Genomic DNA, 12,103 nt, shown 5'->3' on the forward strand with positions numbered 1-12,103 from the left:
CTTTCCAATCAGATTTGTGCTTGCAGAGAAGTGACATACCAGCTTTGAAACCAGTGACAGTGGTAGCAAATGACATTTTTTTGGTCTATCTTGTACTGGTTCCCTGCCCACCCCAAGTACCCAGGGACTGCATTCTGTGGTAGGAAAACAGAAGAGTACCCTTCTATTTCACTTGACCAGCAGCTTCTCTTTGTGGCACTAGACAAGATAGCAGATCTCTTAAAGTGACTTACTACAAATAATTCCTGCCAGCAGGCTTTTTTTTTTTTTTTATGCCTTTTGTAGAATGTATAAAAGACTTTAAAGCCTTCCCTTCTATGTTGTTTCTGATGTTAAGAATATCAAGTTTATGGCAGGGGTGCTTTTCCCAGCTGCATATTCTGGTCTTTAAATTACTTGAGTTTAAATGAGCTTAATTATAACTACTAACAGCACAAGGTAAATACAGCAGTAAATTATGTTATACAGTTTGAGACTATTGCATCGAGTAAGGAAAATAGTATCAGTCTAAGTACATTACTTTCATCTTCCTTTTGTGTTTTGTGCATTTCAAATTAGCACATGGATGGTTAAGATCTTTTAATCAGTTTTTTTTTTTCTAACCAAAAGACTGTTTACAAGCATTTCCATTCTGTATCTACCTAATTAGAGTGGTATTTGCAGTCCTTGATTATTTAAAAAAAAAACAAACACAACAACAAAACAAAAACACACTACAAACTGAAGAACAAATAATCCCTATCAACTACTAAATACAGGCTTTAAGAGCCACCTAGTGGAATTATTCTGCAAGTGACCCTGTATACACTAAATAACAGTAATTCCTAACTAATAAGCATTTTACTAAAAAATACACTGACCAAACAAAAAAATAAACCAAAAAACCAGAAGATGGTGAATTAAGAGTCATCCTAAATTGAAAGGTAGCTGAAATGTCTTACACACAAACAGCCAGAGTACTTATTTTAGCTTAAAAGGGCTAAGTGAGCAGTTGAGATCAGCATGGTGGTGCTATCTATCTGCACTGAATTGAATTAGGGAACTCTGCTAGCTCAGCTGTGAAAACAAGAGCAGCTATTGACATGCAATGGCTGAGAGCATCATCTACTCTGCCTAGAATGAGGGAAGATTCTCCATGCATGCAACATTGGACCTTGTTCTTTCAGGACCAATTATATGAGATTACATCAAAGGTGGGTAACTTAATTTATCCAGTCATGCTTAACTATGTAGTAAGGAAATTTGATTTCAAGTAGAATCTATCTGCCTTTTTTACATTGATGATACTACTGAAGTAAAAAAAAAAAAAAAAGCACAAAGCTCCCTCATGCACTCACAGAGAGCTTTCTAAAAATTGCAGAATTCTAGACTGAAAAGTGCTCAGCACAGGATATGCTCATTTTCACTTGAAATAAATGCCAAGTCAGATTCCAGTAACTTTATTTCAGATTATAGCAGTACAAATAGTCAAATTGCATTTACTAAAAAGTAATTTAAGATGAATTTTCACAATTCAATTTGAAATACATACAACATGTTCTACAAAACCTCATAAAAATACATGGCACTTGACCTAATAGTAATTACATTTAGCTAAAATGTAAATAGCATTATTCAGCTAAGGATTGTTAGTTAAGATTGTTACTGTCCTTCATACTCTCTTGTGCTGCCAGAAGTGCCATTTCATCATCACTACACCTGTCATAGCAAATGATAGTCCCAAATCTTGAAAATCTTGCAGACTGGCAATATGGTAAGGCAAAGGAATATGGTAAGGCAAAGGAAAGCCATGACAGTTGGCTTGCAAGGAAAGGCTATGCTTGTCATAGCAAATGATAGTCCCAAATCTTGAAGATCTTGCAGGATGACACTATCTTAAGTAAGGCGAAGTGAAGGCATGACAGCTGGCTTGCGGGGAAAGGCTAACTTACAGCAGTCTAACAGTCTTTCCAGTGACCGTCAAGAAGTCATCATCAGCCAAGGCACGAAGCGCTTCTTCAAACATTTCCTTAGTGACAGCCTTAAAGAAAAGAAATAAATCAAGTAAAGGTAGGCGGGGCAGGGGGGAGTGGGGGTGAGAAGTACTTTAAAGACTGCAAAAATGCCGTACTTCCCATCAATTTTCTTAATGGTTTTTTTTAAGCATTAGTATGTTCTTTTCACAATTTGAAATCTGGCCTGGAACCCTGATGCCAAGTTTGCTATTTCAGAAGCCATAGTAAACTAAGATACAGCAAAGATTCAGCTCATTTATCCATAGAATTGGCTTTCTGGTCATGTCAGCTGAAAAAGTTAAGTGTCTCCCTTTCCCTCCATAATCTGACTTGAGAACAAGATAATGTTCATTTAGAAAAACACCATGTTTTTAAAATTAGTGAAAATGTAAAAATAAAGCAGGAAACTTACTGTATCAGACTGTGCTCGGAGATCATCAAAAAGCTGTTGGTATTTCAAAGCTGGTGTTTTACCCTTTGACTGGATAAGCTTCCTTAAGGCTTGAGCCAACTCCTCTTTCCGCTTACGAGCTGTTGCACTCATTCCTTATAAAAAGAATGAAAACACCTTTTAGAATAAACTAAGGAGGACAAGTTAAGCTACATGTAAAAATTAAAAAAGCACAGTAGCATCCCAGCTTTATCGCTATGAAAACACAAACCTGTAGTAAGAATGGATATGTCCACAATTCCGGTCCTTGGATCAGTAGCAGCCTGTTTCAGTGCTTCCCGATGGAGACGTTTTGCTTCTTCCACATCAATTGTTTCAACTTTCTCAGAAAAGCGTACTTTAGCATGCGCTTCTGCCAGTCGGATCAGAGACTCAAGTTGTCGAGGATACGCAGAAACCATGCCCCTGCCACTACCAATCTTCCTCATGTCCACATATGCCTGAAGAGAGTCATTAAGTATTTCAGTAAATACCATTATTTGTATTATTTTCAGTGTCCCCTTCATCCCCCACCTCTTGTTTCAGAATATGGGCAATTCTGCCAAGCTGTTCCAAACACCACTTCTGCTCATACACCTTCACAATTCTTCTGCAATGAAAAATAACCACATCACATATACATGTTTCCCTTATAAAGCAATTAAGCCATGACAAGAGTCAAGTTTTGACTCTACTTAAAAAATTAGGACTAGTCTTACATAATAGTGTTTATATCTGTACTGACACATTTCATTTCAGTAGCATTTTACACTTATTAATGTGATGGAACCATTTTTTTACAAGTCAGTAAGGACTCGAAACATCAGCAGCACCTCCTTTACCTCAATAAGGGCTTGGCTTGCCTCTTCACTTAACCTAGGATTTACGTAACTGCGAGCATATGCAATGTAATCCCTCAATACTGCCATATCCATGTATTCCTCCTCCATCTTTTCTTCACTTTGGTAGTACAGGGAAACCAAATGGCGAGCAAGACGTCTGTCATAAGCTTCATCACGTGGATCCAACATTAAAAAGATCAAGTCAAATCTGAACGGGGTAAGAATCCAGTATTAGTGTGCATACTTTCCTGCTATTTAAAGTAGTTTGGTTTAGGGTTTTTGACTTAACAACTGAAGATAGAGTAAGAAGTAATAGACAAATAACTTCTAAGTAGGAGTTGCTCTACTAAACTGAAGAGATAATTTTTCTAGAGTTCTGAAAGTATAGAACAGCATAGTGGGTTTGCTTTTATCGTATGGACTTGAAACTTTGAAAGTGAGATGCATTCTGCCAAAATTCAGATCCCATGTTCAAGGCCAACAGGTTTTGTTTTCTTGGAGAGAAAAAAAAAAAAATCCACACACATACCAAATATACAGAACAAATGTGCTGCTAAAGAAACTGCCCTGAAAGGCAACAGCACATACCTATATAGTTCTTTTAGGCATATAAAACCTGTAAGTAAATATATGTATAAATAAAAAAGCACTTGCAGTTTAATCCTGAAAAAATGGGTTATAGTTTTACAAACAATACATTTTCAGAAGCTTAAATCCAATAAATGATGGAACTGAGATGCTGCTGAAGCCTAGTTTCTTTCATTCAGTACACCCGTACTAAGGTACCATTTGTCACTAAATGGCTAAATTAAGCAGTTCTTAATTGAAATTTAAGTTGTAGGTGTCCTCAGAATATCCAGTATGCCAGCGTACTTCAGATTTCCAGCTGGCGTGGCAATTCCTCACGAGATGTAACTGCAGCACATAGGCAGTTGAATTTTAGATCAGCAGACACTACGTGTTGCTCTAACAGCTGTCACCCAAAAGGCTAGCACTGCCACCTCCCTGACTGCATTTCACAGAACATGAAGCAGGCACAGACCTTCAGATTCTGCCACCTCTGCTGCAAGTCCCCTAATCATCAGTTTCACTTTCAAAGTTTCATGGAACTAAGAAAAGCATCCTGAGTTTTTGCTGAAGTTATCAATGCTCTAAGTTCAGAATAACCCTATTCTAGGAGATGATCATGAAACAACAGGAAAAAAAAAATCAATATAGAAGTAAATAAAGAGATCCTACAGATCTCATCAGATCTTCTGTTCAAGATCAATATGCAAGTAGTGAAAGGCAGTTCTCTGCCCACATGAAGTTGTAAGAACAGCATTTAAAATAAATGCAACAAAAGTTTTCCACTATGCTACAAAGAACACAATTGTTCTGATCTACTGTATTTTATCATTTTCACAAGAGGAATTACAATCTCTCATAAAAATGAGACATGCAAGTGGGAGTTGAGTACCTTGACAACAGTGTATGAGGGAGCTGGATATTTTCAATAGTCGTCTTTTTCGGGTTCCACTGTGATTCTATAGGGTTAGCTGCTGCTAGGATAGATGTACGAGCATTCAGTTGGCAAATAATCCCAGCCTGTCAAAGTGAAAGACATCTCTGAAAGCAGCTGCAACTAATGTGCCACCAAAACTTTTTCCCCCTCTGCTTCATGAGACCACTGGTGTTACTGAATGGGTTCTGTAGTAAAAACCCTTTAGAGCAAAGCAACAAAGACATCCAGAAATACTAGTTGCTATGAAAGCCGTATTCTTTTGTAAATGAGTTGGTAAATAATCTAGGATCGATCCACTTGACAACAACAGAGAAGTGTAATACTTTCTTTTTCTGGTAGCTTTTTGCTTTCGGCTGCCTAGCAGATACCATGCTTAGTGCAGAGAACCTGGAATTAAACAGAAATTTACCTTTGCGATGGAGAGAGTCTGTTGTTCCATTACTTCATGTAGTACTGATCTTGTGCTTTCATTCATTTTATCAAACTCGTCAATGCAGCAAATGCCATTGTCACTAAGTACTAGAGCACCTGTCTGAAGAACCAGTTGCCGTGTTTCTGGATCCTTCATCACATAGGCAGTAAGACCAACTGCACTTGAGCCTTTGCCAGATGTATACTGGCCTCGAGGAACCAGGTTATACACATACTGGAGCAGCTGTGATTTACTAGTACCAGGATCGCCACAGAGCAGAATGTTGATCTCTGCACGAAAATTGCCTCTTCCTGTGTGAGTAAAATCCTTTCTTGATCCCCCAAAAAGCTGAAGCAGAATACCCTACAAAAAAAATTCTCTTTAAAAATCAAAGCATTACCTCTTGTGTAATTAACAGAGCAAATCCAACTGTTGAACTGAAACATTGCTAAAATCAACTCAAACATAGAAGAAAACACTTGAAACTTGTTTTAGAAGTCTTTCAGAGGATTCATTCTTCATAGATATCCTCAATTCCAGTTAACTACAAACGTATAGTTAAACAGCTAGGTCCTACAGATTCAGTTTATAATTCAAGTCAGGTTTGTTCCAAATCTGTTTTGAAACTTACGTAATCAAAATTTTGATAACAAATTTTGCTGACAATAGGAAAACCAGAATTTACTATTGTTTTCCCTAAGGCTGTCTTTAATCTAGGACCAAAGTACTATTACCTCTTTCATATCATTAGAAGAGTGCCATTTTTAGCAGCTTTTTAGCTAAGATTAATCAAGTATCATTTTCTTTTCAGGAAAACTGCTTTACTATGTCACAACATTACTTCAATAAAACTTCTTTACTTGCCCATAAAGATCAAAAGTGTTTAAAGGTCTTTGTTTCACTGGAATTGACCAATGCTTCCACCTTTCTATTTCATAAGAAAAAAAAAAAGAGCATGTGCTTGCAGTGTTAGTAAAAGAATAAAAGTAACTAACTTCGAGTATTTTGAAAGTACTGGAATTATTAGCATAAACATATGCTTGTACTTTTATCAGTTAGCCAGAATTATCAGAGAGAGGGGTTTTTTCCCCTTTTCAAATTCACTAGTTTAAAAATCCACCATTTCCCCGTATTCTTTTTAGTTTTGCTTCCTTTAGCAGCATATATATGCTAGATAGGCAATTCAAAAAAGTGATAGTCAGTGACAATGACAGCTGGAAACAGCAAGGAAAAGAGCAAGGAAAACTACATGTACACTATTTCATGTAAAGCCGCCGCACAATTTCTTACACCACAGAAACCTTACAGAGGCATGGAATGAGCTATTTGTATTGGTTCTGTTCTCATTCACCGAGAGCAACTCACAGAGGTCAGTAAAACGGGTTCAGTTAGAAGCAGCATGACCCGCCCCATTTTATTTTCCTTGAGGTCCCAGAGTATTGGTACTCCAATACACATGGGATTCAAACACTTTGAAGTATTAATGATAGAAGTTTTGTATGTTGTTGTGAACAGATTTCGGTCAGGACCTGAGGATTTCCCGTGATGAAGGGTCCCTAGCTCTCCTCAACTCCACCTGTGACACCTGACGTGCCTTATTACTGTGGTGACGAGGTAACGACAAATGGAGTTGTCATTACTGTATTTCCATTTCAGTGGGAAATCATTGTATGGTTTCTGAATTCAACTTCTAGCCATTTCAGAAGCCTGTGAACTATGGTAAAGTATAAATCTATTAAAAAAAAAAAAAAAGGGATACACTCGAAGAGGATTGTTTGATATCTGACGTTACCTCGAGACCCACTACTGACTGTGGTTTTTGCAATGATAAAATTATGGTACCCCAGTTGAACATTGCATTGAAACAGTCCCTTCTTGGATACATCCAAGTAACGGTTTTAATATCCCATAAGTCAGGGTCAACCCCATGTTAAAGCTACTGTTCTCTTGTGGATGCCTCTTTTTGGCACTCACTTAAGTTACAGCTACTTACTTCTTTGATCACCAGTCATCTGGACTTCCACAAGATGCATACTGCAATTAAGTTTTCCCATTTCTGCTGCTTTCCTACCTTTTCAGTATCTTCCCTCTAATTAACACTCCCTAATACCATGAAAAGAATTATGATACACTTACAACCAACTCCATCCTGACAAGACTGCAGAGTTTTAAGACTGCTCAAGATACAGAAATACAGGATTTACCTTTTTGATATCTTCATGTTCATAGATACTTGGGGCCAGTGCTGAAGAAAGTCTCTCATATATGTCTGCTTTTTTAGAAAGCTCTTTTAGAATTGCCACACGTTCCTCTGTAAACATTTTTTGCTCCGTTTCCTCATCAACACCATGCAGGCGTTTTGAATCTGTCTTGCGATAGTGTATGACATCAATGTGGGTCTTATAGACGGATTTCACATTACTGACCCTTGGATTAACTCGAATTGGGACTGCCCTGTAGATACCTAAATAAAATTTTTAATCACAGCATTAGATATGAAGAAACACGACTAATTCCAAAACCTGAAAATACTACATTTTCCCTTGGAAAAGCTCTTGACACCACCCCACCCCCCAAATCAGGTAATTACAAACACACCGGTAAAATCCCCCTGAGCATTCTCTTGTCTGGGCTGAGCAGTCCCAGCTTTCTCAGCCTTTCCATATATGGCAGAGTATCCAGTTATCATCATGGCCCTTCGCTGAATTTGCTCCAGTATGTCCATGTCTCCCTTGTACTGGGGAGCCCAGAACTAGACCCAGGACTCCAGGTGTGGCCTCACCAGTGCTGAACAGAGGGGAAGGATCACCTCCCTCCACCTGCTGGCAACACTCCTAACCAGCCCAGGAGGCTGTTGGCTGAATGGCACCACAGTCACCTGGTCTATCAAGCACCGCTTCCTTCCAGTTTTGCTTTTGTCTGCAAGGTGGCTGAGGGTGCACCCTGTCCCATTATGCAGGTCAGTAGCAAAGACACCCAACAGTGTTTGGCCCCAGTGTTGGCCCACACCCATGGGGACCAACCTCCAGCTGGACTTTGCGCTGCTAATCAGAGTGCTCTGAGCCCAGCAGTTCTGCCAGTTTTAAATCCATCTCACTGTCCACTTATCCAACCCATACACGATTGGTTTGTCTATGAGGATGGTACGGGAGACACTGATGAAAGCCTTGCTAAAGTCAAGATAAACCACATCCACTGCTCCAGTCATCTCATTGTAGAAGGTTGTTATCCACTGTAAATCCATGCTGACTTCACCCAATCACCTTCTTGTCCTTCATACGGTTAGAAATGGTTTCCAGGATTATTTGATCTATCACCTTCCAGGGGTTAAGATGAGGTTGACTGTCCTGGAGTTCCCCAGGTCTCCTCCTTGCCCTAGGAGTGACACTGGCTTTCTTCCAGTATCTTAACCAGTCACCATGACTTTTCAAAGGTAATTGAGCAGCCTTGCAAAACCAGCGCCCAGCTCCCTCAGCACTTGGAGGTGCATCCCATCCCATCAGGTCCCTTTATAGATGGTTCGGATCAGTGAAAAACTAGGATGCAAATACCTAAACTAAACTTTACCTGTGACGTTGACTCTATCACCTGGCTGAACTTTATCAACAAGGTCATTGTGAGCAAACAGCGCAACTGTATGAGGGGTCTGTCCAGCTGGCATATCTTCAGGAGACTCCTGCAGTTTGATCTAGAAAAATACACTAAAGTTTTAGTTTCAAAAAAGCTAAGCTTTTCCACAGAGCATGCAACAGAATCTTGTATTATCAGTCTTCATCATCATTTTGAATTGTGAACGTTGCTCATGAATAAAATAACCGCAACCCAGACAGCAAAACTGATTACTAAAAAAAAAATCCCATGAAAATGGGGATTCTGCTGGTTGCTACTGGAATGGTTAAAAAGCTGTTACAGATGAGGCTCACCTAGTCCACATAGAAGGGGACATACTATATAGAAAGGGGCTTCCATGTGGAAGCATCAAGATGTATACATACTTCATTTCATCCTTTTAATGCATTTCTTCTCTTACCCTTTAACTGTTGTTTCACCCATTTTCACATTCCAAAAGACATTTCCCTTTCCAAAACATGCAGTCTCAAGATACATACATTAATGCTATTGTTGATATTAGGGGAGTGGGGGGAGCAAAAACCAGAAACTTCCAGTTTCGCCGCTACCTCAGCGCCACTTACCATCTGTTTGTCAGAGAACATGGACCGATTGTGAATCAGCGCCATACTGTGCGTTGTGTTACAGTTCTTGCATACGGATGGTTCGGCAATCCTGCCACGATCGATTTCTACTCTGGTGGTGAAAGCGCAAACCTGGCATTTAAAAAATGCTTCTTGCATCTCAGGAATCAACTGGGAGCTTCTGATGACCATACCACTGATGGTGATAAGCTGATCAATATCTACAAATACAGAGACTTGCATCATCACTTTGTACTCTTTAAAATTTAAAATAAGCTTCATGTTTCATGTTACGGTAGTTTTTAGGTGGAAGGTGGGCATTTGGTTAGGTACTAGTATTTTGTCCAAGACAAAACAAAAAGAATCACAAACGCACAATACAAATACTCCAATTTACAGAAGTATTTATACAAAAGAAAAAGATCCTTCACACTTGCAGAACTAAGAACATGAGTAGCTGATGCCAGGGAAGATTTCCTTTACGGATAGATTATTCTGCATTTGGGGTCTAAAGCATTTGCTTCCGAAACAGACATAAAGGAAAGACGTTGGTCTGGATGGACCACAAGTACGGGTTTTTTTATGGTCTTCGTGTAATTCTGTGTTAACATTCAATAAGTTTATATAAACCCTAAGATTCTTTTCTAACATGGTAATCAAAAGTTTACCTTCAGGGTTCAGACTTCTCATATTCCTAGTCTTCAGTGCATTATACGGCCTTACTTGAATTTGATGTTCTAATATTGAATCAGGGTAACGATCAAAAAAGATCTCATTGGCAGCCATGTCAAATGTTGGGATAACTTCCTGTAGAAAATTGTTAGAAATGGTTAAGCTTGAGTTTAAAAAAAAAAAAAAATCATAGAATAGTTTTGTGTAAAGCATTTCAAATGCTGCTGATCAGCCAGGAATGACTAAAAGTTATGCTAGCTGAGCACTCTCCTACATATCATGAAACTTTACTGTTTAGATGAGGTTTATTCATTTAGGTATTGCAAAGGAAAAAAAAAAAAACCAACGAAAAACACAAGACTGGACATTGCAGTTTACCAGCTAATTCTACATGTATGAGGTACCCATTGTAACATCTACCATCAAGTTGTAACTACTATGAAACAAGATATTTCATCTTAAGTAAAATAAAAAGGCCAGAGATTACACTGAACACACAAAGTACACGTTGCATTCAAACAAACGTATTAAAAGCCAGAAACATGAAAGGGCCACTCGAAAGCCAGGGAAGAAGTGCACTGCTTCACCTGAGGATAGCAGATCAGTTGCCTGTAAAGATTTTCATCAAATGATCTTAGATGGTCACAATTGACATTCAGGAATGGTTCCCCAACCATATTAATCTGCAAGATATTTGAAAAGAAATCTTTAGCTCAGTGGCACGCAAGACTGAAAAAGAAAAGTTAGGTTTCGCTTCAAGTACCTCCTCAAGTCGTTGCATATAGCGTGGCTCGTTAAGATCCAAGCCAATGTCTTCGTCCTCCTTGGCCAGCGGATCAATGAAACGCTGAAGAAATCTCTGAATGTCAGAGGTAACAGAAGACAGAAGGGAAAAGACGAACAGAATTTAGTAGTACAAACACCTACTTTGTACCAGATCCAACTAGTATTTGTTTAAAATCAAAGTAGCTCTTCGTTTAAAAAAAGGAAAAGTTGTTAACCCACCTGGAATTTTTCTTTGCATGAGGCTACATTAACATCCGTTCCCCAGATAACAAGCCTTTGTCCAAGAGATTGCTCAGTTGCTACTATATCCTCAGCCAGCTGCGTGGAAACAATTTTTAAGCGTACACAAATATGCAAATAGTTGTTTAAAAAGGAAGTTGCCAGTTACCAAGTCTGAGACGTCTACCTACCCCATCTGAGTGTAAATCGACCTGTCTGGCTTTACGGACAGAGCCGAGGTCCGGCCTCTGCCTCACCGGAGTTCCTCGTACACCACTCCGAGGAGTGCCCTCTACCCTGGAGCTGGGCGTGCCGTACGTCAGAGGGGAGCTGATGTCGAAGTCAAGAGGGATAGCTATATACAAAAAGTTTTAAAATCATTATCAAGACATTTTATGTTTAAGGCAGACTAAAATTCAGCCTCTGCATTTGTCTCATCGTTCTTTTAACTCTGCCGTCATCAAATGAGTAGCATCAATCAATTCCAGTGTTTTGTTCAAACAGAAACAATAAAGATGTTGCAAGTCCACCCAGAACTTCTCTTGGCATTAACATCTCTTCTGAAAGATCCCAGGTTCTAGTAAAGCTTCGCTAGAAAACTTTAAAGCGGTACTGTATTTAAAATGTTTAGAAATTTTTAAAAACTGCCTTGGTGTGCAAGCATAAGAAGTCAAAACCTAGCAATTTAGATGAAACACATTCTTCAGTATTTTGGGGGCTGTAAAACAAATGTCACGACAATCCCGTGCTGCAGGCAAGGCTTTTTGTGGCAATCCATCCAATTCTTCCCTGTACTCTATTCTTTCTAGAAATACCTAAAAAGAGGAAGGTACGATCCCCGGTACGTACTCTCACGATAATTTGGAGCCACCGCAGCAGATCCACGCCCCCGACACTGGCTACGTTCCCGTACCGCTCGCTATGCTAAACTCAAACGAGAGCCTTCAGACAAAAAGCGCTTTTCCCAAGCCTGTTTTTCGCCCAGACCCGTTCCCCAGACAGCACGGATGGCCCCGCCCGCGACCGCCCCGGCCCCGCCCGCTCCTCCGCG

At 39.4% G+C, this 12,103-nt stretch overlaps 1 protein-coding gene across 1 annotated transcript; it reads right to left on the minus strand.

The window, feature by feature from the left end:
- Positions 1-1,502: 1,502 nt before the first annotated feature.
- On the minus strand, positions 1,503-11,490 carry MCM4 (minichromosome maintenance complex component 4). Its single transcript, XM_009640366.2, has 15 exons — positions 11,463-11,490; positions 11,244-11,407; positions 11,053-11,151; positions 10,811-10,906; positions 10,635-10,730; positions 10,044-10,182; positions 9,376-9,596; positions 8,750-8,870; positions 7,387-7,646; positions 5,180-5,545; positions 4,726-4,853; positions 3,267-3,474; positions 2,657-2,885; positions 2,407-2,540; positions 1,503-2,020 (listed from the first exon to the last, which is right to left on the minus strand). Exons 1-15 carry the CDS (start codon positions 11,488-11,490, stop codon positions 1,928-1,930), a joined length of 2,382 nt encoding a protein of 793 aa, XP_009638661.1. The 3' UTR covers positions 1,503-1,927.
- Between the last annotated feature and the right edge of the window lie 613 nt (positions 11,491-12,103).

Source organism: Egretta garzetta, unplaced genomic scaffold (assembly GCF_000687185.1).
Source record: "Egretta garzetta isolate BGI_Z169 unplaced genomic scaffold, ASM68718v1 scaffold36, whole genome shotgun sequence".
In the NCBI taxonomy this organism is placed as follows: Eukaryota; Metazoa; Chordata; class Aves; order Pelecaniformes; family Ardeidae; genus Egretta; species Egretta garzetta.

Excerpts from the sequence above, each read along its gene's own strand:
- MCM4 (XM_009640366.2), bottom strand. The coding sequence starts at position 11,490 with ATGAGACAAATGCAGAGGCTGAATTTTA. Across the intron at positions 11,152-11,243 it reads TCGATTTACACTCAGATGGG|CTGGCTGAGGATATAGTAGC; the intron begins GTAGGTAGACGT and ends GTTTCCACGCAG. Across the intron at positions 2,021-2,406 it reads TCCGAGCACAGTCTGATACA|GCTGTCACTAAGGAAATGTT; the intron begins GTAAGTTTCCTG and ends CTTTTCTTTAAG.